Below are 26,332 nucleotides of genomic sequence, written 5' to 3'. Positions count from 1 at the left end.
GTGCTTGGTGAGAAGAGGGGGATTCTCATGAGGGCCGGGTTGCGGGGTTCCCCCGCTCAGGCCCTCTGGGGCCCTCTTTGACAGCCTCCACCTAGAAGACTGGCCTTCAGGCTCAGCCCAGCGGCCAAGGTCCCCACTGGCAGCCATCACCTGTGTTAGCGCCTTGGTTTTCAAGTTCCTATTAGCCCTGGACCCACTTTACAAGAGTCGTAGGTTGACGTATAAGTGTGCTTAGAGCTGTGACACCTTCCCAGGCCAGAGGGGTAGTTGTGGTCCCCTGACTAAGCCAGCGCCTCAGCTTGGTGTCTAGACGTTGGCCAGTTCACAGTCCACCTGGAATGTCGCAGGTGTGGCCTCGGGGTGTCCAGGACCCGCAGCCTGAGGGCAGCCTCTCCACTTCCGCCCGCGAGGCTTCTCTGGGCCGGCTTGGTGCTCCTGAGCCCTACGTGGCCCTTCGGCATCTGACGAGCACTCTCTTTTACTCTTCGTGACTTACTCATTGCTTCGAGGTTCGAAGTTCTCCGTGGTCGAAAGTGAGGGTTGGTGGTGTAAGTTTTCAATTTTAAAAAAGTTTAATCTTTATAGAGTAAGTATACTTTGATGAGGTGAAACTTTAAATTTATTCTCTGCAACGAGCAGCTCCCCCAAAAAGCCCAGCCAGTCACCCTGCATCGAAGCCCTTCATGCTGACCAGTTACACTCACCACCCCTCCCTTAGTCCCTCCAGGGTAAGTGGAAAACTGAGTTTGTAAAATCTGCTGCCCCGGGAACAACTGATGGCATGTTAGGCTTGTGTTAAATAAACAACGGGGACGGGCCTTCACCACATTGGCCGACCTGATGACTTGGGGTGCTGAGTGCTACCTCGGTCTCCTAACTTAGAAATTAGAAAGCAGACTTGACAGACACCCCGTTGGTGGTGACAGGCTGGCTTGGGCCTTCGCATAGAATGGGCTCCACCATCCCTCCCTGCCGCCCGCCCCTCTCCTCCAGAGGGCTGGAGGGGGAGGTCCTTCTCTGCGGGCAGGAGAAACTGCTTTCTGGAAGGGACCAGAGCACAGGGCCAGCGAGTGAGGGGTCTGCATCAGGTCAGAACTGCGGCGTCTTCCAGGCAAGGGCAGCCGGTCCCCAGTGGGCAGCACGTGTAGCCAAATGAACTCGGTGTCCGTCCGCCCTCCCCCGGGCTTCAGCAAAGGGGCCCACAACCCGCGGCCTCCGCGCATGCGCACGGCCTTCGCGGCGGAGCAGCTCAGCACCCTGGAGAGCTCCTTCCAGCACCGCCGCTACCTGGGCCCCCTGGAGCGCCGCACGCTGGCTCAGAAGGTGCGGATGTCCGAGGTGCAGGTGAGGCCCGGGGCGGGGCCGGCCAAGCGGGGCTAGGGCGGCAGCCTGGCGACCCCTTCGCTCTGATCTTGTTTCCCCCACAGATAAAAACCTGGTTTCAGAATCGGCGAATGAAGCGCAAGCGGCAGCTGCAGCACGCCCCGGAGCTCTGCGCCCCCGGCTTTCCGTCCCCACCCTCTGCCCTGGGAAGCGGCCTGCAGCTGCTGCACCCTTGGGCATCTCTGCCTGGGCCCTGGGCCCTGGCACAGCCCCCTGGCTCCTTCTGGGACCCCTGTCAAGTGGAACAGTTCCCCCCAGCCAGGTGCACACGCTGGGCCCCACCTGGTCCAGGGGGCCCTGGGGCCCATGTGTCCTGCCAGAGACCAAGGATGCCTTTTGAGGAAGTGGGGCAGCCCAGAAGCCCGCAGCTGGGGTGTGACATGCCCAGTCGCCCCACACGTGCTGGGTGTGTGCAGAGCTGAGCCCGACGCTGACATCCACTGGTTCCCTGGTGTGCAAGGCCCATCCACAGGTGGGACCTGGGACCCTGGCCCACCTTAGGATTCTGGAAGGTTCCGAGTTGAAGATGATTTGGAGCAGCTCCTTCACTGAAAGCCGCTGTTTAGGGAACAGTCAAAAGCCGGAAGTGGACTCATTCTTTCTGTGTGGGCCTTTGGCATGTGATAAAGGGTAATTTCTTCAATATAAGGTGCTGGAGAAACTGGTTTCCAGTTGGGAAAAATAAAGGTGGACCCCCTCCCAGAGCCAGGCACACATCCCCGTCCTGAGCCCCCACCTCCCCACCCCTGTGTTTTGGGCGCCCAAGCTGTGATCCCAGGGTGGGGCAGGGACAAGCCAGGGGTGGGGGTGTTAGCCCCCCCCCAACAAACCCCAGAAGCGGAGTGGACTGGCAGGCTTACTAAACTGATGCAGCCCCCGCCCCTCCCTCAGGGATTTTGGGGGCGACCCTGCACACCCTTTGCTACAATGTTTAAAACACAGCTCTCCAGGATGCTGGAGGGCCAAGGGGACCTGTGCCTTAGCCCCAGGGCTGGGGTGAGGCACGTGACCTCCAAGGCCAGTCGGGGAACCCGGGGAGAGCACGCCACTGCGTGCCTGCAGTGACCTGAGGGCTGAGCCCGGTGTCTGGATCTGCCTGGAGCAAGGCAGAGCCTCTGGCTCCTGGATCCAGCGGAGCCCCGTCTAGGGCAGCGCAGCTGCAGCTTACGCACACACCCGGGATTTGCTCCCTGCCTCCCTTTCCCGCCCGGCCCCTTCCCCTCCCACCAGAGGTCCTTTGAGGGAGAAGTGGGCTCCTATCACAGATGAGAAGAGTGGCCGGCCAGCCGGGCCTTTGATTAAGGGACCCTGCAGTCAGCGCACTAATAGCCCGTTTGCCGGCTGCTGTGCGCTGGGCTGTCCCTTTCTCCTCCCCAGAAAGTGAAGTCCACAAGCTCCCAGTGGTTGAGGACACAGTGCTGGAGGCACTGTGCCCCCGTGGTGAGGCCCCAGCATTCCTGGCCTGCACGTCACCGCTGTCTGTCACCAGGCAGCTTGGAGGGTCCCGGCTCCGGAGCCCCTGCTTGTCATAAGATCATGAGAACCCCTCAGCCATGTGCCAGGGAGTCGGGGAGACCACTTCTCAATGGGACCCACCTCAGGGCTGGAAGGTGGCTTTGTTTCAAACGGTTAAGTCAAAACTTCATGGCACACAATTTCACGTGAAAGCAGCTTTATTGACAGGTCAGAACATCGACTCAGCATCAGGACAAAAGTACAAAGGCCTGCAAGCCCGAAAGTGCCCCCACTGCTGATGGCCCGCCACCCTGGTCTCCAGAGCGACCGTCTGCCTGTGTGGCCCCAGACCCAGTCCTGGACGGTGGTTTCAGGAGGCTGCCCCAGGTCCTTGGGGCGTCCCCAGTGCGATTGTCACAGGGGTCCCGGGGGGGTGGGAGGTGGGGGCGGGGCCTGGACCACTCGTCCCGACGAGAGCAAACGTTTCCCGATTTCCTGCCCCAACGACGTGCTACCTGCCCCGGCAGAGGAGGGCGAGGAAGACCCTGGGCCCCGAGGATGTGGGTGCGGCGGGAGGCGAACCTCGTCGCCCCCTTTTCCCATGCCCTACACCTCTTTAGGCCAGACCCTCAAAGAAGTATATGCATAGGAAAAAGGAACCACGAGAGACTGCGGCTCCTGGGCAGGGCGTGGCCGTCCGGGCGAGGCTCCTGAGAGGCCAGCGGTGGGGGCTGCAGCCGTGATGCCGGGTCCTGCGGGTATGAGCCTCCAGCCTACCTGGTCCGGTCCCCGGACTGGGGCTGGGCGGCCGGCTAGTTGAGCAGAGCCGGGGAGAGCGGCGCGGAGCAGTCTGCCTCCGCCAGCTGCGTGCCCCATTTATGCGAGGCGGAGACCTTGGCGCCGGGCACACAGGGCAGCAGCTGTCACATGTGGTCGCAGGCTGCACCGGCCAAGGACCCGTCCACCCCCGCACCTGTGAGATCAGGGCACAAAGACCCGCTCTGAGCAGAGCTCTGAGCTGCGACCTGCGGGCGGGAGGAGGCCCTGGGCCCCGGGGGCTGCGGGGGGATCTGGGACGGGGCCAGTGCTGGCGGCCACCCTCCTCCGGCACTTATCTCTCTGCCGGCCACTGCTTGCGTCAGGGCCAGAAAGTGCCCGTGGTATCTGCTCCCCCGCCCCAGCCTCAGCTCGTGGACAGCGGCACCTCCTGCCTCCTGGCCTCCTGCCACACTGCCAGGGACACAGCTCCAGAGCAACCCCCCACACACACCCCGTCTGCCCGGAGGGTCAGGTGAGAGAGCTCTCGGGCCATGCACACCCCACCCAGCCTGTCCTCAGCTCTGCTCCGGGAGCCCCTGGGGGTGTTGAGATGCGCAGGGGCCCTGCCATCTTGGAGATGGAGTGTAGGGACAGGCGAGGGGAACGGCAGGAGGGGACAGCTGAACAAAGACCCGCAGCTGCCCACACAGGCAGGGACCACACACGCGCAGTGCGCCTCAGCCAGGCAGGGCCGCTCAGGTCCTGCCGCGTGTGGGAGCAGTGCCCCTGTGCTCGGCAGAGTAAGGGGACAGCTGGGTCTCCCTGGGCGAGCGTCTCCACTCTGCCCACAGGACTTCCCAGCCTGTGCCGAGTGGCAGAGGTGGTGGCCTGAGTCTGACACTGAACGGCCGCCTTGTCCTCTCCACTTGTCTCCTGGACCCTGGGGAGTCGCCATCCCGCACCCACAGCCCTCCGCTCTCCCTGTGGCCGCTTGGTGGTCAGCCCCGTCCTCGCTGTCCATCCTTCAGAGAGGCCACTTTGCCAGCACTGTCCTTTCTCTTTACCCCAAGGCCAATTCTGGTGCGGTCTGAATCTGTGTGTGTCGGCGTGTGCCCATGCGTGTCCGTGTGTCTGTGTCTGAGCGTACCTGTGTGTCTGTATGCGTGTGTATCTGTGCATGTGTGTCTGTGTCTACGTTTGTGTATATATATGTCTGTGTGTGTACGAGGCTGTGTGTGGATGTGTGTGTGTGTACAAGGCTGTGTGTGTGTGGGCAAGGCTGTGTGTGTAAGAGGCTGTGCATGTCTGTGTGTGTGTGTGTCTGTGTGAGCCTGTCTGTGTGTGCAGCAGCCCCTGGGGCTCTCACCCTGCCTGAGGGATGGGGTCCGTCAGGCCATTGCATCCATATCTGACTGAGCTCCTGGGTGGGCAAAGATAGGACCCTGGGGTGGAGGTACAGGTGGGCGGATGAGGGACGTCAGGTGAGAGAGTGTGACCATCTGTGTCCCAGGGACATATGGGCCCCGCGGCCTGGCCGAGGCCCTCCAGACACGCTCCCGTGATGGCCTTGCCCCTGTCTGGGCCAGGAGTGTGGCTGAGAAGCTGCAGACTCCAGATTGGGTGGGACAACAGGCCGCTACCTTGCCTGTGGCAGGGCCTTGTGTGCAGAGCTGTCCCTGGGGGAGATCGCCTCTCCCAAACGCCGAACGGTGGGCGAGGAAGTGGGGGGCTGACAGAGGGGGTGCTCCAGGAGCTCGCTCACCGAGGCCCTAGAGGGATCTCAGGCTGACAGCCCCGCCCGCCATGCCCAGGCCCCCCGCAGGGCCTCTTCGTCTGGTTCTGAGCCTCCCAGCGCTCGTGGGACTGTCACCCTTGACCTTGGGCTCCTGGGGCTGAGGGTCTGCAGGTGGGAAGAGGGCGGAGGCAGATGGACAGAGAGGGTAGCGGTTGGGGAGAAGCCTTTCCTGGTTGTAGAGTCGGTGTCGGCCGGTTATAAGCACATTTAAAATCCAGAGAACTGTAGACCACAGCGGCTGCCACGGCTGCCGAGGGGTGCAATCCGCACGTCCCCGGCCCCGCCTGGCCCGGGGTCTCCATGTCCGCACCCTGACCGCTCTCTAGGGTGTTGGGCGACTCATCGTCCCCTCGTCTTCCCTTTCTCTCTTTCCCTCGGGAGCTGAGGAGCCAGACAGCTCGTCCTGGACGGAGTGGCCAAACCCCGTGAGCTGGGCCTGCAGGGCTGGGGTGAGGGGCCCGTGCCGAGACGGGGTCAGGCCCACTCTTTCCCCAAAGCCCACCGGGAGCCAGGTGGTGACGCGGGAGATTCTGCGTCCAGGAGCCTCCCTCTGGCTGCCACGTGGAGCTGGTCAGAGAGCAGGGGCTGTGGGGCCCAGAGCTCCCCGCGCTCAAGCCCCAGCCTCCATGCCTGCTGTGGGGTCGGCAGGTAGAGGGCTGGGCTCAGGGACAACTTCGGCAGGGAGAGCTGAGGGCAGCCAGGCCCCAGCTGGGGTACGGACATCGGCTCACTGACGGCCTGCCAGGCACACGCCACACGCCACCCACTCCGCTGTCCAGGGGACCCAGGCCGGACCTCCCACGAGCACAGCGGAGCGGGCGTGCGAGGCACAGGGACGAGGCCAGTCCTGCTAGGCCGGCTGAGGCTGGATCCCCGGAGGCCAGGTGTCAGACAGGACGCCAGCTCCGTGGGGTCCTGCCCACCACTCCTGGGGCCTCCAGCCAGACCCCACCCCAAGGAGCCTTCCCCTTCGCCAGCCCCCGGAGCCCACGCAGGCCCAGGCACTGTGTCCTGGCTCCTATCACCTGGGCCAGGGCCCCTGCCACACCAAACACGGGGACCGGCCCTCCCTTTGCCTCTGAGACAGATTCTTGTGGGTTCTGGGAGGACATGCTTGGCACAGAGATGCAGGGGACGGACGATAAGGGTGGCCTTCAGCTCACTGTGCTCCCTCCCTCCCCCTGCCCACTCCTGGTGGAGGGGCTCCCACAGCCGTCTGCTCAGCTCAGGCGCAGCCCCCAGCCCCCAAGGCAGCCTGCTATTAACGCTTGGTGGACTCTCCAGGCCCGATCCCAGAGGGTAGCCTGCTGGGCTGTGGGACACGAAGACCTCGGTCTCTGCGCTGGCCCGGTCTCCCCCGACCCCAGCCTGCCCTGCGTACCACTGCAGCCACCGCTGTTCGCAGGTCTCGCCACCGCTGGCGCCAGGCCGGGCAGGGCCAGCGGCCCCTCCACAGAGCAGAGGCTCACCAGCCTGTTGTGCGGCCGCCTCTCCTGGCCTCGGTCCCCACCTCAAGTGGGTAAGGGTGGCCGACGCCTTTGCAAACTGAGCTGAAGCGTGCGTCAGCTCCATGACTCGGGCGTCTCCCCAGGGGGAACGGGAGCGTGGGCCCCAAACGGACAAGACTAGGATGTCTCAGACCGCACACTGCTCACAGGGCAGTGGACAGCACCTGGCCGGCCGGCCCCTGTGCTGGGGCATACACAGCACCGAGGACACGTTCACAGCCAAGACGGTGGACTCTCTGAACTTGGGATTTAACTGGGGTCCTGAATGTTTATTTGCCAAATCTGGCATCTCTCCACCCCATTTATGGAGAGGATGTGGGCTCAGAGAGAGGGTGACAGGTAACCAGGTCTGGGACTCGTCCTCCTCATGGGGAAGGGGCTTGTGTGCGGGGAAGGAGGAGAGGCGTCCAGCCAGATCCCTGTGGCTCCCACCACCTGGGCATGGGGCTCCCCGAGCGGGGCCTGAGCCAGGGGCGGGGCCTGAGCCAGTGCGACCAGGGTCAGAGGCTCCCGTGGGCCTGGACACCCGTGGGAAGCCTTTGCAGGTGCTGTGCTCCAGGCTGGGCTGTGCGGGGTGCTGGCTGGGCAGCTGGCTGCACCCGGAGGCTTGAGGAGGGAAGATGGGGGCTGAGCGTCAGCCCTGGCCCCCGCTCCGCACTCTGCGTCAGGGCTTCAAGGCTGGGCTGCGTGACTCCCTGCTGGCGAGATAAGGTGGCTCTTGATATCTTCCTTCTCTCTCCTCATTTCAGAGCACTCAAGGCCACGGGAATGTTCCCCAGCCCCCAAGGCCGCAGGAAGGACTGTGGCTGCTTTGTCCAGGCTGCTGAACTGGCAGCTCCAGCAGCCCCCGGGCCCGCGGGGAGCCCTCTGAGCGCCTGGCTCAGAGCTCGAGTCGCTGGGCTTGTCGTGCAGGCGTGCACACGCACCCATGCACGCACATTCACACGTGCACACACGCGCTCAGCCCCCATCCCCCACCCACTCCTCCCGGGTCCAGAACCCCCGGCTCGGCCCAGGTCCCCAGGCCCTGGCCTTGGCCCCAGCACGTCCAGTACTGTCTGTGTCCCAGGGGCTGGGGGGCTCTTTCCCAGATCTGGGGCAGGACTTGGCACCTGCAGGCCTGCCCGCCATCTCCTCACCTCCTCAGGCCCCCGAAAGTCCCCACAGATGCCACGGGCCCTTCAGCAGTGGACTGGGGGGGTCAGTTAGGGATCGAAATGCTGGGGGCGCAGCCTCCTTTGCTGAAGAGGAGCTGCTCAGCGGGGCAAGCCTGGCTCCTGGGGTCGAGGGCCAGCCAGGGTCAGAAACAACACCCTCCCTGCTGAGGGCGCCTCTGGGGAGCCCACCCCTCCACTCGCCTGGTCTGGCTAGGATGCTGTTTCCCGGGAGCCTCTGGCCGTTGGCCCGGGTGGACTCACCACCCCTGACCTGGGCTGGGGCTGGGGACTGAGCGGACGCAGGCTTTGGGGAGGAACTGGCCTAGGCTGCCCTGAGCTGGCGGCTGGGGCCGAGGTCTGCATGGCCCACTGCGGCCCTCACCCTCATGCCCACCCCAACCTTGCAGCCCTCACTCCAACTGCAGGCCCGTGTCCACTCTCCTTGACCTCTGGCCCTGCCTCCTGCCTGGGCAGCCGTTTGGCTGGCTTGAGGGATGGAGTGAGGTCACGGAGAGCAGGTATCACTTTATCCCAGGGTGGGGGACAGAGGGTCCTAGGCCTGGGGCCCCACTCCCCCTGGGGCGAGGCCACCCTGCTCCCTCCTGGGAAGGCTAGTCCCCGTTGGCCTCCTGGTCCCGTGGAGACACCTGAGGGGTTTTCCTCTTCTGAGGACGAGTGTGTCCTCGCGGTTCCGGGTCAGTGGGTGCCTCGGGCACCTAGTTTCCTTGCGGAAAGGCTGTTGCTATTACAGGCCCTAAACCATTCAGAAGAGAAGCGCCATCAGCCGCCTGGGTGTGTGTCCCTAAGCCCGCGGCTCCGCGGCTCCACGGCTGCTTTCCCGCGTCCTTGGCGTCTGCCCGTCCACACCAGCGCCTCTGGGCGCCCGCAGGGTGGCCAAGCTGGGCCAGGCAGCTGCTTCCAGGTCTGTGTCCACCCAGTGTCTGGTGTCTCCCGACGCCCAGGGTCCCCGCGCTGTGGCCGCGATGGCTCTGCCCAGCAGCCTCCAACACTGCCAGCTTCCTTGGCGCCAGGCCCCCACCGCGACAGCAGGCCGCACGCCCCTCGTGAGCCCCAGGCCCCTGGCGCCCGCCACGCCCCTCGTCTCTGCACACGTTCACCCCGAGTCCGTCTCCACGGACTTCCCTGGCTGCTCGCCCCAGGATGGCGGCTCCAGGCCACACCTCACTGAGCGGCTGCCCTCCGCCCCTGTGCCGCCAGAGGGCGCACCGGCCGCTGCCGGCCCCAGCCCCGAGCGCTGCGGCTTGGCTGGCAGGGTCCTTCGGGACAACGTTTTGGCCTCCACTGGCCTGGAGCCCCGTGGCCTGTGACCACAGCAGCCTGTGTCCAGCCGTGACCTGGCCAGCGCTTCCCCAGACTCTGCTCACTCAAGAACACGCCTGGCAACAGAAAGGTGGATGCGGCTAAAAGTGGAATCAGTTGCTTCGAGATTCGGGAAGATGCTGGTGCCGGGTGGGGGTGGTAGGGCGGGCCAGGGTCCCAGGCCGGCCACCACTGCCACTGAGGGCGCGGTGGCCCCACAGGATGGCTGAAGCGGGTCAGACCCTGTCCCGCAGGGTGAGGAGGCCGGGCTGCTGGTCCCTGGAGCCCAACGCACCCAGCACCGCAAACGGTACCACAGTCTGCGGCCCGTTCCTTCAGCGAAGGGTCAGGAGGTGCGATTCCCTCGACGGCCACATGGGGTCACCCTTGGGCTGGCCCGTGGTGCTCCCAGGGTGTGGGGCGCGGGGGCCCAGCCCAGCCCGCTTGCACCCAGCACCCCCGCCTCCCTCTCGCACAAACAGGAAGCAGGTTGCGAAGCCCAGCTGGCTCCAGGCGGGCGGGGGCGGGGCAGCGGGGCAGGCGGGGTGGTGTGCCCCCGGCCCCGGCCTGGCTCTCTGGCGTCACTGGCTCACATCCCCCCTCTGTGCACCCTAATGTTTCCCCTTGAAAAGTTTTTAACTATTACAAAATGCTTCGCACATACAGAGACCAGCCGAGGGTCCCGGGCACGCAGGGGGCTCTCCCTCCCGGACGCCCCCAGTTCCCGGGGCTCCGGCAGCTCTGCAGGCTCACAGCAGGCGAAGGCGCAGTGACCCCAGCCTCTGCAGTCAGAGCGTGACCGGAGCTGTGGCCAGCGGCCGGGCGTGTCTGAGCAGAGCCAGGAGGGCGTCTGTGTGCCAGCAGAGGGCCCAGGCTGCCTCTGGCCGGAGCCGGCTGCCTCACGTGCTTCTGGGCCCTCAACCTGCCCCCTCCTGAGGAAGGGCCCCCAACACTGCAAGAGGAAGGGGTCTGGTCCTGGTGACAAGCCACCACGGCTCCCACACTCACACCCGCCTGCACTGCCTGCCCTCTGCCTTCACCGTTAGACGCGGGGACACAGGTATTGGTCACTGTGGATTGTTTTTGTGGACGGTCACTCGGTTCTAGCATTTTCCAAGCTGCCCACATCACGGGGCAGGAATAACAGGCAGCGTGCGCGCTGTGCACCCTGGGGCCTGGCCCTCCTCACCTCCACAGAGGTCAGCGCCGGACCAAAGATGGAGCCAGCTGAGTTGCGGCACCTTCGTCCTGCAGCACGGGGCTGGCCTAGCTTCCACTTCATCCCTGTCCTCAAGAACCTTGAGGCCAGGTTCTTCCTGTGGTGACATGGGGACAGCACTGGCTGGCATGACTCACAGAGTGATAGCTGCTTCCTCACTGAGGCACTGTGGCTTCTGGGAACCGCTGCTGAAAGGGTCCCTCCTGGAGCACCTTTGGGTCCCTTGGAGGAGACACGGAGGGGACGCGGGGCAGACGGCTCTGTCTGGACCCTGCAGAGGCCACCATGGGCTTGTCTGCAGCCAGCAAGCTGGGGCTCCTTACGGGGGCGGTCCGTGGCCTCCAGGCTCCAGAGGCTCCGCGCCTGCTCTCAGGACCCTGCCTGGGCGGCCCTGTCACCCCAGGCCGATTCCCCAAACGCCACCCTCCCTCCCACTCCTGACATGGGCCAGCGATGCTACTCATAGCCAGATCCTCACAGCCAGCAGGGGCTGGGGTCACCGCTGAAGCCCATGGAAGCTGACCCATGAGCCCCCCAAGCTGGGCGAGCGCACCGTCCGCCTCCGTGGTGCTTCTGAGGCCCCGAGGCCCTGGTGCTCTCAGCAAGGGCCTTGGACTCTGCTGGGAGCAGCCAGACCTGTGCTGTGGGCAGGGGACACGTCAGCTGACTCAGGGCACATGTGGCTCGTCTGACTCACGCTGAAACGCTGACGGAGTTTGTGGCTCTGACGCGGCTTCCTGAGACCTGTGTCCCCGGCCTGCACCCTGCCGCACCCCGTCTCAGCCCAGGGCATGGAGGCTGGGCAGTGAGGCAGTGGGCGCGGGGCAGGCGTCAGAACTGGGGCTTGGGTGTTCCCAGGCCCCCCACATTGGGTTCCGGAGCCAGGCTGGATGCCAGGACAGAGAAGCCAGCAGGGCACAGCCTCTGACTGCCCCCCAGCCTTGCTCAGTACCTTAGGGGGCACCGTGAAGCCCCCGCCCCAGGGCCAGGGCCCCCTGTGGACCAGGAGGGGCCCGTCCCACTGCCCCAGCTCCACCCTGGCCCTCAAAACCCCAGAACAAAGTGAGGTAACTGGACCATCTGGGAGAATCTCTGCGAGGCGCCCCGGGCTGCCCAGTGAGGGCGGCTGGCACCCACCTCCCGCGGACGGCTCCCCCAGGCCAGAGTGGGGGACACAATCCCCCAGCGAGCCTCAGGATGGCTGACACATGCTGCGGCGGCCAGCCGGGGGACAAGGGCCACTGTGAACAAGGCGACACCCAAAACGATGACGAGACCCACTCGAAGCAAAGGGAGCCGGCCCCAGGTCTCCACGGCCAGAGCAGCCAGTGGGGGGCAAGCCTCAAGTGACACCAGCGGGGAGCCCTGCCGTGCAGCCCCGGGGGCCCTGGCCCCACACCCTGACTCCACCCTGAGCCCTGACCGCAGTGTGCAGCTGCCCGGCCCTGAGCCTGGGACAACCTGCGGCCACATCTGGAAGGGCGCGGGCCCTGGGGCTCTGCCTTGGTCCAGGTGACCGGGAAGGGCGGCCTCTTTCACCGGCTTGTCCTGCGGTGAGGCGGCCCCACCACCCGCTGGTCCTTCAGCCTGGCCAGGCACCGCCAGCCACGGGTCTGCGGCCGGAGCCGGGAGCGCAGCCCCGGCTGTGCCACCAGCCCTGCTGCAAGGCTCAGGGCCAGGGTCCGACCGTCCTTCGTCCTTCGAGTCGGACACGCTGAGGGAGAGGGACCGGGCGCAGCAGGGAAGTGCCCAGGGGTGGGGGGCGGGGCAGCAGGAATGGCCAAGGAGGGACGATGGGGGGCTGGGGTGTGCTGGGCAGTCGTGGGCGGTCGTGCCACACACCGTCCCACGCGGGCAGCGCAGCCCCAGGCGCCGCAGCCCTCCCCAGGGCCCCAAGGGCCGGCGTGGCCAGAGGCCGCAGAGCGCCGCCCACGGCCACCTGCTTCCTCACAACACAGGAGGCGCCCGCCCTGCAGCTGGGCAGAGCCGAGGCCTCCCTCATGGCCCGGGGCATCTGTGGCCCTCCGCCCCAAGTGTCACATCCGTGACAATCGCGGGGCGGCAGGTGGGGCTGCAGTTCCCACTGGGCTTCCTCAAATGAAACAGCCACATCCACCTCGTCAGCACGTGGACCGGAGCTCGCCCGGGCGCCGGGGACGTGAGACCCTCATGTCACGGCCCCCGCCCCTTCCCCGCTGAGCACAGACCTCAGGACCACACCACCTTCCTGATTCCACGAGATCGGGGTACACAAGCGGGAGTGGCCCTGTCATCGGGGTTCCTGGCAGCTCCTCTGACCCCACACCCGGGCCAGCCCCTGCTCTGATCCCAAGGTGCAGCCTGTGCTCCCACGGCGTTGGGGGTGCAGGGAGGTCCTGCATGGGGCCTGAGCCCTCCCTGCACCCGGGATCACTGCAGACCGTTGGCAAAGGAGCAGAGGGCCAGGCGTGCACCCCAGAACCCGGTGTATGACTTCAGGATCAGGTGCGTGCCCTCAGCCGGCTGTGGGCAGGAGCAGCGGGCATGCACCTGGGGGCGTGTCCTGCTCCCTGACCGGCCACCACGGTGGGCGGCCCAGGGCCCCAGCACGATTTCCATGCGTTGGTTTGAAGGTGACAGGCAGCGGTTTGGAGACCTGCTGCGGTGGCCGCATGCCGGCTGTGCTGGGCAGCGCCTCGCAGAAGCACGTGCACCCCGTTCTCCGGCAGCGCCCACGAGGTGGGCTCCATCCCCGGGCGTCCAGCTCCGATGCAGGCGCCGCTCATTGAAGACTCGGCTGCCATGGGGTGGGCGCCCCCCGCCGGCGACAGGCTGGGCCCTCGCTTGCCCTGCGCTCGCAGCCGCTGGTCCCACCATCGCTTCCGGGGTGACAGGGCTCCTGGCGTGTCCCAGCCTGAGCCACCACCTCCCAGAAGTGTCCCAGGGGCTGCCCGCAGCAGCACCTTCCCTGCCCGCGAGGGGTCCACGGGGCCATCTCCAGTGCCCGGAGCGGCTTCTCCCACCGCTCCAGCCCCCGGCCCCTCCCCTCGCCTCCCTGGAAGCGAGTCCCCTTGGAACCTGCCCACCCCTCATCCAGGGCTAGGAGCACCCGGGCCTGGCCTCCAGGGGGACCCTCCCCACTCAGCTCCAACCCCTCACTCCCCCGCAGAGACTCAGGGCTCTGCACGCTGCTCCCCGCTGCAGCTTCCTTTGCTCCTACAGGTCTCCCTGTTTACCTGCCGTCCCTCAAGCCCCTCAGCCCATGGAGGCGGGACTCACGGCCCTGTCTGCTGTGCCCGGACCACAGCCTGGCACCTGGAACTGCTCTTGAGCGAGGGAGCGAGGGAGCGGAGGTGTGGTCGGCGCGGTGAAGACAGGTGCCTTGCTGAGCCGGTCTCAAGGTGGTCGGTGCTGCCGGCTGGTGGTGACTGCAGGGGACAGTCAGTGACGAGGGGCAAAGGGAACCCATAGCAAGGACACAGCCTAAGGACTTGTCCCAGAGACCAGGAGGGGCCGGGGACAGCCTTGGAGGGCAGGCCCTGGAGAAAGCCAGGATTGGGGGCTGCAGAGGCGGCAGCGGAGAGCCCACGGGGCTGGGCCGACAGCGCCCCCCGCCCCGCCTGCTGGGAACACCCCACTTGCTCAGCTTCGTCAGTGCTGCCTGTGCCCACCCCCCAGCGGGGTGGAAGCGCTTCACAATCCCCGTCCGCGTCACGGGGGCAGGTGGGGACGGGAAGTGAGCCTCGCCTCGTTCCTTCGCCAGGAAGAAGAGAGGTCTGGGGAGCCAGCCTGGGGCCAGGGTGCGGTTGCCCCAGGGGAGGGGGCTGTGGGAGCCAGCTGGGGTCTGAGGAGGTGTTGGGGGGAACCCCGGGTCTGCCGTACCCTCCCCAGGGACCGCCGAACGCGCGGCACTGCTCCTCCGCCCAGCGTTTCTCTTTTGGGGCGTCCGTGCCCCATCTTTGCCTCCCCACCTTCTCCAGTTCCACAGGCTCCCTCCCCACCCCTTCCAGAGTGCCCCTCACACTCTGCTCTGGGGGCTTTGGCACTTTGCAGGGAACCCGGGGAGCCACGGGCCCTTGTGTGGCCGGCCACGCCCTCTCCGTCTGGGGCCCTCGCCCACCCTCACTGCCATCGCTGAAGTCCCAGGCCAGGTGGCGCTTGGGGTGGCTGAGCGGGAGCCCCTGTGGGCTGGCTGGGGCTGGCTGAGCCCAGCATGGCACCAGGGGGTGGGGGGGCCGGTGGCCCCATTGCTAGGGAACGGTGTCAGAAAGGCTTAGGTCAGAAAGGCGCTGCTGGCAGAGGGGGCCCGGGGCAGGGGGGCGGGGTTTTCAGGAGCAGGGTGAGTTCCGCGGTGGGCCTGGGGCCAGGGTCCTACCAGCAGCACCCTGGTCAAGGGACTGGGACCACTGGATTTAGGCAGGGAAGGGGCAGCTTATGATAAGGCTTTAGGGCAGCGGTCCCCAACCTTTAGGTACTGGGGACCGGTGCTCCCATGAGAATCTAAGGCCTGAGGATCTGAGGCGGAGCTGAGGCGGTGATGCTGGCGCTGGGGAGCAGCTGCACCCAGGCGAAGCTTCGCTCGCCTGCCTGCTGTGTGGCCCGGTTCCTCGCGGGCCCCTGTCCGGTACTGGCCCACGGCCCAGGGGTTGGGGACCCCCTGCTCTAGAGTTCGACATCCATGTACAGTATCCATGGTATTTTAAGAAGCATAATCTGAATTCCACACTGTGTAACATGAGCCATTTTCCAACCACCTAATAAAACTCTCGCAGAACTTGATAAATAATTTAATCGTAAAAACGGTTTCCTTTAAATCTCGAGGAAATGGCCTCTGGAAATGGGAGGACTTGCAGCCTGGCGACAGCTACGGGCCACACGTGGCGGCCCGACCACGCTGACTCGGCCACGGCCTGCCGGAGCGAGCTGCCGGCTCAGCGCCGGGGAGGGCAGGGCCATCTGGAGGCAGGCATGACAGGCCACACAGCTGACACCCGCCCCGGCTGACCACTGCGGACACAGCGAGGGTCAGAGGGCAGGGACAGCAGCAGGGGGCCCAGCCCCGGAGCCCTGAGCCGAAAGGCCCTGGGCTGTGACCCTGGGAAGCTAAGCGTGGCCCTCGGCCACGAGGAGGTGGCTCTTCTGCTCGGCCTTCTCACGGTGGCCCCAGCCCACTGAGGGGCCCGAGGGCCTGGGCAGAGGCGCCGCATTGGCTGGCACAGTGACCACATGGCTCCCAGCACGAACGACGGGCAACTTCCAGGCAGGTGGGCAGACACCCCAGGGTGCTCATGGGCCCGGCCCCATCACCGCCTCTGGACAGGGGGTTTCAGAGCGACCTTTGGGCCAACGACCGCCTTGGAGGAAGGAAAAAGAGCCGACGTCAACACCCGACTACAAACAGCGTCGATGACTCTCACTCCCTCTTACATTTCTTAAAATTTAGATTCTCAGTTCCCCTAACGACGTGGTGGCCCTGTGCGCACAGGGGACAGCACCGGTGACCGCCACCATGCTGACTGGGGACGCAGACTCACACTTGAAAGACGCAGTGGGAGTGGCAGTCACCAAATGGCCTGGGGCACTCAATTGGGCAGCAGAATGGACTACAGCCACCACGCCGCTGCCGGGTGGACTCTGCTGGGGCACTGAGGGGCTCACCTGAGTGGGTCCAGGCTTGACCGGTGGCATCGGGGGCGCGCAGGTCGGCTTGACCACCTGGAAGGAGGCAGACACAGTGGCAGGGGGTGCCACCCACCGTCCCGGCCGGGCCAGCCGCCGCCCTCCCAGGCGCTCTGCCCTGTTCCAGACCAGACACAGGCTTCTCTGCTGAGCTCGCTACAGAAAGTGCCCCCAGCCCCTCCCTCCACCCAGGGCCACCCACGCCACCCATCTTTACCCATGAAAAGCTCTTAAATTGCCAGAGCATAGGTCTTGGAGGTTCAAAAGCTAAGAATCAGCCACTAAACTTTGCAGTTTTCATTTCTGCTTTCCTGGGCTGGGTGGGGGAGGCTTGCCAGGCCTAGCCCAGCCACGCTCAGCCCTGGCCGCGCACCGCAGCACCCAGGACGCCTGGGTGGGCCCAGCATCCGTCGTTTTCAGTAACCCAGAAGGACTTCACTGAGCAGCGAAGGCCTTTGCCTGGCTGTCACCACTCCCTGGGCCAGGAAGCTCTCTGCCCACCCTGCCCCTGGCCCAGCCTGTCGAAACCCCTCCTAAGACCAGCTTTGCAACTTTTCGGTAAGTCTAAAATTAATTCAAAATAAAAAGTTACAAAGAAAAGAAGCAGAGCCTGTCTGTTAAGCGGGCACACCGCAGACGCTGCCTCACGGAGCCCCGCGTGGGTCACAGTTTAGGGATCACAGGGTCCTCATCTCGGGGCACCTCCCAGACACTGACTACGAAGGGAAGACGGGGCTCCCCGGGGAAGAACCAGCGCAGGTTAGCAACACCAGTGACACGGGTGCACCCCAGGCGAGTGGAATCCGCCCCAGGAGGGGACCTGACTTGTCGAGAAGGCCCAGCCCTTCCTGCCACCCCAATCCGGCAGCCACCTGCTGGAGGCCAGTGTGCCCAGGGCCACGGTGGCCAGCGGGCAGGCCCCTCAGCAGTGCCCGCCAGGCCTCCAGCAAGGAGGCCCAGGGCCAGGTTCACGGGCTGTAGGATGGACTCCCGGGGGAGGCAGGCAGGCCCCCTCCTGTGGGGCTCGAGTCGTGGGGGAGGCTGGGGATTTGGCCCCGGAGGGGCCCCCCGGCCAAGGAAGGGCCCAAGCACAGCCAGGGGCGTCTCCTGAGCGGCCAAGTCCTCTCACCTGCTTGGGCTTCTGCTCCGGGAGGGGCTTGGGGGGAGGAGCAGGTCTGAGCTGGAGAGAGAAAGAGCAGTCAGGACCCCAGTCTTCGCTGGCCTGGGGGGTCAGCCTTCTGACAGTGTGGTAGCTGGGGGTCCCCAGCCCACAAAATCCACCCCTCCTGCTGGCCCCCACCACCGCTCACCTGAGCTGGGGCCTGCTGGGTGTACACGGGGACCGGAAAGGGTGGGCTGCACATGGTGGCCGGGGGCTGCAGGGGACAGAGTCGTGAGCCTGGACCTCGCCAGGTGGCCGCCCCAGGAGCTGTCCCTCCCAGCTCAGGACCTGAGACTCCTGCCCTCCCAGAGCGGAACGGCACCCACGTGTGCACAGGGGCTCCGCCCCGCCCAGCAGGGCCCCAAGCCCACCCACGACCCCCTCCTCCCCTTCCCTCAGCCCTGTGGCTCAGGGGCTTGGAGGTGCACAGGAGAGGGAGTCTGGGCCTCAAAACCGTCTTTGAAAGGGCCCCCCAGGGACCCTGAGGCTCAGGTTCAAGTTGAAAGCAAGTTCCACCAGTGGTTCACACGGGTCCTCAGACACCACTTGGAGGCCTGGTCGCCCTCCCTGGGCAGGGCTCGGTGGCCGGCTGGTGCTTACAGCAGGGGGCGGCTGTTTAGGGGTCACCGTGGAAACTGTGGGCCTGGGGGCCGGGCTGGGGCGGATGGGACGTGTGGCGGGGGCCGGCTCTGGGGGGCCCGAGGCGGGGGCCGGAGCCCTGGCCCTGGCTGGCGTCCTGCCTTCGCCATGGAACAGAGGGTTGGAGAGCCCCAAGGCCGTCTTGGGCGTCCTGCTCCTGCAGAGGAAGAACAGCGGTTCAGCCTCCGGGCCTTGGGTTCCGACCCAGGACTTAGGGCTCCTGGGTGTGAGGCCCCCAGCTTGCCCAGAGGACTTCTCAGCTGCAGGGAACCTGCCCACATGGTGCGCCAGCCACAGCCACACAGAGCGGAGGTGGCTGCATGCGTCCTGGGCCCCACGGCTCTGCGGTCGTCAGCCAGGCGGGAGGCGCTCAGAGGCCAGTGGGCAAATACGTCGCGCTGCAGCTGGCACAGGGGTCCAGGCCCCACAGAGAGGGGCCAGCCGGGGTAGGCAGGCCATGGGGGCCGCTTCCCAGAGCCCACAGGGCCAGGTGTGTGGGACGACAGAGGCACTCCCTCTGGGTCACCGAGTCGCCCATGCCCACATCGGCGAGAGGCCCAGGAGCCGCTACCCCACGTGCACCAAGGGCGGGTCCTCCTCCAGCAACAGCGGCCGGTCCCCAGCAGTGCACACAGGGGCTGTGCCCGCTGCATACGCTGCTGCTCTGCAACCCCAGCACCCTCACCTCCGCCAGATGGGGCTCCTGGCCTTGCGGGAGATGACCACGCCTGCCACGGTGAGCACCAGAACCACCAGCAGCAGCACAGGCAGCAGCACGGGCAGCAGGAGGCTCCGGGACGCTGCAGGGCACACGGGGCAGGAGTCAATGGTGGGGGGGCTGGGGGGCCACAGGGACACAGCCCCTGCCTGAGCCGGCTTAGGGGGGCGCCTATCGGGGCCCCTCCCGCAGCCGAGCACCTGGCAGAGGGCCCTCGGCACTGAAACTCGACATGTCACACCAGCGATCCTGTGCCCAGGCCATAGGCCAGAGGGCTCGGCACTGGGTGGCCCCTGGCCCGCAGTGACTCACAAGAGGCCCCGTCAGGCTCTGCAGGCCGTGGTGCTATGGACAGCTCAGGGCTCAGTGGCCACTGGGGAGAGAGACTTTTGGGGGTGGGTGGCCCTGAGGTTCACAGGCCCAGGAGGGGACTGAGGCCCCAGCCCCTTCCACACCCTCCCCCCAGGACAGGGCTTCCCTTCTCATGTGGGGCCGAGAGGGACATGTGGGGACAGGATGCCTGGGATGACCAACCCGAAGGACACGCTCCCCGCTCAGCCCCTCCCAGGCGACCCGCGCCAGCCCCGTCAGGCCATCCGTACCCACGTGCGCGTGGGGCAGCCGTGCTGCACAGCTCGGCGGGGCCCAGCCCGGGTGGCAGTGGCACTGCGCCTTGTGGTTGCACACCTGGGGGGGAAGAGGCGTCAGGCTGGGCCCCTGGACCTCCCGGGCCAGCACGGGCGCCCCCTGCACAGTAGTCACAGGCCTGGCCTCAGGCCTGCTCCCAGGGGGCTGCACGGAGGTCCGGGGTGGGCTGTCCTCGGGGTGTACTCCACCCTCTCCCGGACGGGCTCAGCAGGGCTGCTCCAGCCCCTTTCGTTTCAAGTTCTGGGTAGTGTGACCTTCCCTAGTCACAGACACGTCACTGGGAGCCAAGCACACTTGCCACACATCAGAAGAGAGCAGCCCAGCTGACATGTCCGCCGGCACCAACGTGTCCGGGCCTCGGCCTGCACAGGACCCCTGCCATGTCCCCGGGGGCTGGCCTCTGCCCTCTGTCCACCTGGGCTTGTCCTGAGCCAAGCCTTCAAGTCCCCTTCACCCCAAAGGCCCACGTCGTACCCCATGGCCGCTGCACTTGGCGGAACAGTTCTTGGATCTATACACGTGGAGGTCCTGGCAGAGTCCCTTCCAGCAAACCTGGAAGGTGGGCGTGTCCTCAGGCAGCTGGCCTCTGCCCCTGCCCCCACGCCCCCTCGGCCGGCCAAGCCGACCTCAACACTGAGGCAGGCACGGCCCTCCGCCCACCACTGCCACCAGCACGACAAAGGGCCGGCCCCACCTGCTCTGGGGGGACACGCGGGACGGGGCGGGGCGGTCTCCAGAGCTCCTGAGAGCAGAGGCCTCCGGGCCCCGCCCCGTCCTGCTCCGCCCCCCGCCCGCTTCCCACCTGCGCTCACAGGGTGGTTTCCGCCTGGGCCCCGGGGTCTGGCAGGCCGACTGCCTCGGGGCGCACGTCCATCGGGTCGCAGCCTCAGGAGCCCAAGGGCCACTCACCTGCTCCTGGCCGCACCGGGTGCCATCAAGCACAGGCTCATATCCAGAACCGCTCTCCAGGACGAGCGCCTGGCAAAGGGCCGAGTCCGCGGTGACAGAGCAGGAGCCTCGCTCCGGGGGCTTCTGGCCCCCCTCGCAGAGCAGGACGCCACACTTGTTGACGCTGTGGACAGAGGGACCTGCTGTGGTGCCAGCTGACTGTGCTCGGGGAACCGAGGGAGTGGTCAGCAGACAAGGCCCCAGGCCCTGGGATGAGCCGTGGGACCCCCCGGGCGGGGAGCCAGTGGGCGGCACGCCCAGGGGTGCTGCAGAGACCTGGCTCCAGTGTGCAGAGGACCCTTCTGGGCGGCCCCCTGTGTGGACGGCCCGTGCCCTGGAGCCAGGGCGTTGGCCTGGGCGGGACTCACCTGCGGGAGCTACGGGGTGTCCAGGTCCGGCAGTCTGGCGGGACGCTGTGTGCGTAGCACTTGTCCACGGCGGCCCACGCACCTGCAGGCCGGAGGCAGTCAGTCCCCCCGTGTGGGGCCCGAGGTCCCCACAGGCTCACCTGCTGCTCATGGCCGCCTCACCTGGCCCCCACAGGTCCTGGCACCTCTGGGCCAACGTGGGACAGGCCCCAGCGTAGCAGTAGCCCCCAGGGCAGGGCGTGCCATTCTCCTGGAAGGCGTCCTCCGGGCATGCCGGCTGCTGGCCATCACAGTGCTCCTCCAGGTCACAGGCATCCTTCAGCGGACGGCACAGCGTGCCAGCTGGCTTCACCTGGCCGGGCAGACCAAAGCTCAGTGGGAACAGCAGGCCCCCAAACACCCACACCTGCTGCTTTGCCACTGGTGTCCCGGGCCCCTTCGCACTGCTGACGTTAGGACATGGCTGGGTCGGGGGCAAAGGGGGCCTCTGGGGGCCCTGTGCTCACCCTGCACTCGTGGCAGCACGTGCCGTGGGCACACTCGGCCCCCTCGGCCAGCTGGCAGGAGGTGGCATTGCAGCAGCGGTTCTGGCAGTCCTGGGGGTGGGGACAGCAGGGGGGGGTCTTGGTGGGCCGAGCGCTGGGCCACACTGGGCTCCAGGACAGGCTCCACAGGGAGGCCGTAAGGCTCTCCCGCCCCCCACCCCCCTGGATCTCCATGGCTCCTTGCGAGCCTCAGGGGACAGGAGTGGTCTGATGGTGGCCACAGCAATACAGGGCACCCCGACCTGTGGGATGGAGACCGGGCTCCCAGACGTGGGTGGAGGGCAGAAGGCGGTGCTGGGCACCAGGCCCTGTACCTGGGGCTGGCCACAGTCACATTGCTCCCCGCGCTCCACGAAGCCGTTCCCACACACGGGGCCGCCCACCAGGCGGTCGGGGTCAGGGGCGTTGGCCAGGCAGGCTGTGCGGGGCTTCTCCATGAACCTCTCCAGGTCCGCCTGGCTGCAGTGGCTGAACCTCCTGGGGAACGCGGAGCTGAGGGGGAGGGTTTGCCGTCAGGGGAAGGGTAGGTGGTGGACAGGACACCACCCCCGCCGGGTGGTGGCCCTCAGTCCGGCTGGACAAGTCTCACCCGATGCTGGCCGCCATGACGCAGCCGCCACGGTCCCGAGATTCGGGGCAGTAGCAGCCCTGGATGTCCTCGTCGTGGTCCATGCCCAGGTTGTGGCCCATCTCGTGGGCCATGGTGCTGGCCACACCGACGGGGTTCTGGCTGTGGTCCTGCGGGGAGAGGCTGTGAGGGCCACGGCTCCCCTCCTGCCGGCCCTCGGCCCTCGCTGCTCCGGGCAAGCCCGAGTGAGACGCTTGGTGACACTTCCTGCCAGCAGCACTTCTTAAAACATAGGACACACACCCTCCTGAGAAGGCAACTGTTCGGGAGTTCGTGGGGACAGCTGGGGACCAGCTGGTGGACCCGAGTGCCGAGGTCTCCTCCCCTCCCCACCCCCCCACGCACCCAGCTCAAGCGCCAAGGCTGGCTGCCCGCCCCGCACCTGGCTCACAGCCGCCGAGTCCCGGGAGCACATGGTGGACACCTTGGCCAGTCCCACGGTGTTCCCCGTGAAGTCGACCCCGCTGGAAACAGGATGAGAGTGTGCGGGCCGGCCACCGCCGCAGCCCCCCGGGGAGACCCTGGGGCCGCCGCGCTCTGCGCACTCACGTGATGAGCTGCGCGTTGTCGTGGGGGTATCGCCCCAGCAGGTGCTGCGCCCGCCAGGCCAGGAAGTTGTCCAGCGTGGTGCTGGCCTGGTTGCTGACGTCGATCTTGTCGTTGTGGTTCCAGATGTCCAGGCCCACCAAGACCACTCGGAATCTGAGCTCCTGGTAAAGCTGCGAGGGGACAGGGACCCACGGTCAGGGCCCAGGACTGCGAGGCTGGGAGTCTCCCTGGCCTGTGGGGCCAACACTCGCTGGCAGCAACCAGGGGCTGTGCTGGGCGGGGTCCCAGGCTCCCTCTTGCAGACACCTCTCCAGGCACCCCCTCCACCCTGGTTGTCGAACCAGGATTTCTGTCCGGCCGGGCAATGCTTGGGCCGAATGGACTTGGGCTGCCGGGGTCCCGGAAGCCTGGCCTGTGGGAGCCCCTTGGAGGTACCCCACCCTACAAGCAGCCCACCTTGTCCACGTGGTTGATCACCTCGAGCACCCGCCTGCGCACGGCCTCTCTGCTGCCCAGCTGCTGGAACTGGAGCACAGCCAGTGAGTCTGCAGCCGAGACGCCCCCGCCCCCTCACCCCGCCCCCACCCCGCCCACAGCACCTCCTGGCTGTCAGTGACCACGTACACCTCCACGTAGCGCGTCTCTTGGGACAGCGGCCGGTTCTGCAAAGTGGCAATGAGAAGCCGGTCAGTGGCTCCAGGCCCCCCACACTGACCATCTCCTGGGGCCCTGGAGCTGGTGCCCGGCCACTGCTCAGTGTTGGGAGGGGCCTGTCTGGGAGGCACAGATGAAGGAGCTGTCTCCCGCTGGGCATGTGGACGGCGGGCAGCACTCTCCCGTGGCTGAAGGCGGGGCTTGGGGGATGCACAGGCCCAAGTGGACAGGGGTGAGGCAGGGAGGGGACTCCTCACCCGGGGCCTGAAGGCTGCAGAGGTCCGTGGGCCCAGGATGCTCTCCAGGCTGGTGTTCGTGACCCCGCAGGTCCCGGCCTTCTGCCGCAGGTGCTGGGCCTGGTAGAGCGCATGCCGCCCTGCTTCGCCACCCCCATCCAGCGGTTCAATCAGGTGGACGGCCGAGCCTGCCCGGAAGAAGCCCCTGAGGGCGGGGCGCAGGCGGCTCTGAGTCAGAGCCCCGGCCCCGCGTGCCCTTGGGGGGTCCCACTCTGAGCCGGGACAGTGTCTGGGCCTTGGGACCCTCGCGGTCGGGACACTTGTCACTTCTAGGGGGAGCCCAGACCCCCAGGTGCACAAAGGGGTCCCCAGGTCCGGCCCTTCTCGGCCTCAGTTCACTTCTGTGGAAGGGGAGGGCACGCACCTGAGGCCGTCGCAGGTGCTGAGGCTGGCAGCAGAGTGCGGGTGGCCCTCCACACGGCCCTGGTAGAGGCAGTGGTCCTGCGGGAGGCGGGCGAGAGGACTCTGCAGGCCCCACTCCTCCCGCCTCCCTGCCACCCCCAGGGCGGGCTTCGGGCCTACCTGCTTGTGCAGCCGCTCCGTCACCTGGGAGCCGTTGGCGGCCGTGTAGGTCTCCGTGTAGCCCGCACCCACCAGGTCCCTGGAAGAGAACCGCTGTGGCACCCCGGGCCCTGCCGCCTCCCCCAGAAGCTGCACCGGAGGCAAGGCTGGGCCAGGGAGCTGGAGGCGGGGACACGGGGCTGGGGCCGGGGCCGGGGCCGGCCCAGGGCCCTGCGTACCTGTTCTTCCGCAGGTGCAGGGTGAAGGTGCGCCCATCGGCCCCCAGTACGTAACTCACACTCTCTGGGTATAGGCCCTGGGCAGGGAGAAGGAAGGGATCCAGGTGAGGGGCTCTGCCCCAGGCCACGGCACCCTAGCCTGAAAGGCCCTCAGGGGACCCAGGCTAGTGAGGGTGCTGGGCCGAGCTGGGCTGTCCTGAAGGAGCCCGGCAGGCCTCAGGCCTCAGTTCCTCCACCGGCCCACACCAGGGTAATGACGGTGCCAGCTCTTCCCCAGGAAGCAAGGGAGGGGCAGACAGCCCAATGGTAGCACAGGAGGTAGGAGTGGGCGGGCCCCTCCGCCCCCGTGCCGGGTGCCTGCCCCCAAGAGGCCCCGCCGCTCCCCACAGCCCTGCCTCCTGACGGGTGCCCCTTGCCCATGGGGGTGGGGGCGGGGCAGGGCTCTTCCCCAGTGAGTCAGGACAAAGCTGCCCCGAGGCACACGCACTCACATGCCTCATGCACACACGCACACTCCAGGAGTTTCGAGGATGCCCCAGGCAGCTCTGGGAAATCCCAGCCTGCCTCCCAAAACGTGTCTCACTGCAAACACGCAAAGGAAGTGACAGGCCCCGTGGAGCCACCCCCCTGGCTAGTTCTGTGGAGGAATTTGAGTGAAACTGGGGAGTGGCCGGGCCAACGGGGCTCCTGGGAGGCAGTCCAGGGACAGCCAACCTTCAGCAGGTGTGACAGCACCCAGGGGCAGGGCAGCTGGGTGGCCCTGCCCACAGGGAGGGGCAGGACACAGGAAAGTAAGGCCTGGGGGAGGGAAGGAGGCCTCCAGAGGCAGAGGACTCAGGCTGGGAGCGAGCCCCTGAGGGGTCAGCTCACAAGCACAGAAGCCCGCCTGGCCCTCAGCCCCCAGGCTGGCCCTTCACAAGTGGCTGGACACATGGGAGGCATAATCCTCTAACACACCAGCTCTGCAGGGCCAGGGAGGGAAGCCCCTTCCCCCACCGGCTTCCAGGCCAGACTCACCAACTGGGAGGACAGGGCTCGCCGGGTGCGGGGTCCTGGCAGGCGCTGGGGCCATACCACCTCATACTGCTCCACGTGGGGCAGCGGGGCGCTGGGGGCAGCCACTGTGGGATGACGGGGTCAGCAGATATGCAGAGCATCCACCTTCCTGCTTGGGAGACCCTTTCCCAGGCTGTGGTGTGGCAGTGTGGGGCCCAGACCGAGATCTGGCCCGGGAAAGAACACAGGACCCCCGCCCTGGGTGGGGCCTATAAGCTGCCCCGAGCCAGCCATCCTAGGAACCCCCTCCACTTCCGAGGCCCCAGTGTGGCTGGGGAGGCAAACGCCAGCACCCTCCATCTCAACCAGGCACAGGGGCGCATCTACTGGGAAGCAACTGGCCCCCCGGGCAGCCAGAGCCCTTGTCTGGGATCTAGAAGCACCCTCGTACCAACGATGCCAGCCGGGACCCAGCACTGGGGCGAGTGGGTGCGCTGGGGACCAGCCACCCTGACTCTCCTCCCTCCATTCAGGTGCAAACGGATGTGCCTGCACAGTCACCTCCAGCAGCAAGGGGCCCGGGGAGGGACCGCCCGGCCCGGAAAGTGGCTCCCATCAGCCCCTTCTCTGGCAGCCTCCAGCACGGGGCTGGGACAGATCCCTCAGACCCGGAGCCCAGGAGGCCCCCGGAGCTCAGTCCTCCCCTGGGGGGACCGCTTGTGGGACACAACCAGCCCCCAGTGCCAGGCCACCGCTCCTGTCTCTGCTTCCCTGTAGGACCAGGGGACCCCCTGGCTGGGCAGTCATCCCAAGGCGGGGAGGGCCCCAGAGCCGCGGAGAATGGCCCAGGCACTTTTCCCTCAGTCCCCTTTGAAATCCAATCTTCCTGCAGCAGCCCCGGGGATGCCCGCTGAGCGACCCCCAGGGGCCAGCCCCAGCCGGCAGCAGCTCCCTTGGACCTGGCCGGAGCCCCAAGCCCAGCACTCACCCTGCAGCCACAGTGTGCCCAGCAGCCAGAGCCCGCAGCAGCACATGGCTGGGGTGCCCACACGGTCTGGGAGGCGCAGACCGGGACCTGGGGATGTGGGGTTGAGTCTGGGTCTGAGGGCTGGGTGGGAGCAGGAATGCGGCTCTGCCAGCTTGAACAACCTAGTCCCCAGCACCCCCACCCCGCCCCGCCCCGTCCC

The 26,332-nt window shown here is 66.7% G+C and overlaps 2 protein-coding genes across 3 annotated transcripts; one reads left to right on the top strand and one right to left on the bottom strand.

Annotated features, from left to right (window-relative positions):
- The first annotated feature begins 1,152 nt into the window (after positions 1 to 1,152).
- On the top strand, positions 1,153 to 9,385 carry VENTX (VENT homeobox). Its single transcript, XM_039835920.1, has 3 exons — positions 1,153 to 1,344; positions 1,428 to 1,645; positions 8,947 to 9,385. Exons 1-3 carry the CDS (start codon positions 1,153 to 1,155, stop codon positions 9,383 to 9,385), a joined length of 849 nt encoding a protein of 282 aa, XP_039691854.1.
- A 5,961-nt stretch (positions 9,386 to 15,346) lies between these two features.
- ADAM8 (ADAM metallopeptidase domain 8) lies at positions 15,347 to 26,306 on the bottom strand. 2 transcript variants are annotated; one of them, XM_039835955.1, is made up of 24 exons: positions 26,134 to 26,306; positions 25,167 to 25,270; positions 24,150 to 24,226; positions 23,932 to 24,010; positions 23,774 to 23,850; positions 23,371 to 23,554; positions 23,059 to 23,121; positions 22,916 to 22,984; positions 22,460 to 22,629; positions 22,293 to 22,374; positions 21,872 to 22,020; positions 21,597 to 21,774; positions 21,244 to 21,333; positions 20,900 to 21,089; positions 20,738 to 20,819; positions 20,331 to 20,493; positions 19,896 to 19,973; positions 19,376 to 19,460; positions 18,741 to 18,855; positions 18,017 to 18,212; positions 17,565 to 17,630; positions 17,384 to 17,434; positions 16,234 to 16,290; positions 15,347 to 15,929 (listed from the first exon to the last, which is right to left on the bottom strand). In XM_039835955.1, exons 1-24 carry the CDS (start codon positions 26,177 to 26,179, stop codon positions 15,879 to 15,881), a joined length of 2,502 nt encoding a protein of 833 aa, XP_039691889.1. In that variant the 5' UTR covers positions 26,180 to 26,306; the 3' UTR covers positions 15,347 to 15,878. The 2 variants fall into 2 exon arrangements, with proteins under 2 accessions (XP_039691889.1, XP_039691890.1); XM_039835956.1 differs by having other exon boundaries at positions 15,347 to 15,925.
- Between the last annotated feature and the right edge of the window lie 26 nt (positions 26,307 to 26,332).

Source organism: Pteropus medius, unplaced genomic scaffold, assembly GCF_902729225.1.
Source record: "Pteropus medius unplaced genomic scaffold, Ma_sr-lr_union100, whole genome shotgun sequence".
NCBI classification, from domain to species: Eukaryota; Metazoa; Chordata; class Mammalia; order Chiroptera; family Pteropodidae; genus Pteropus; species Pteropus medius.
Note: the sequence above shows the minus strand (reverse complement) of the source record. Positions and strands in the feature narration are given on the sequence as shown.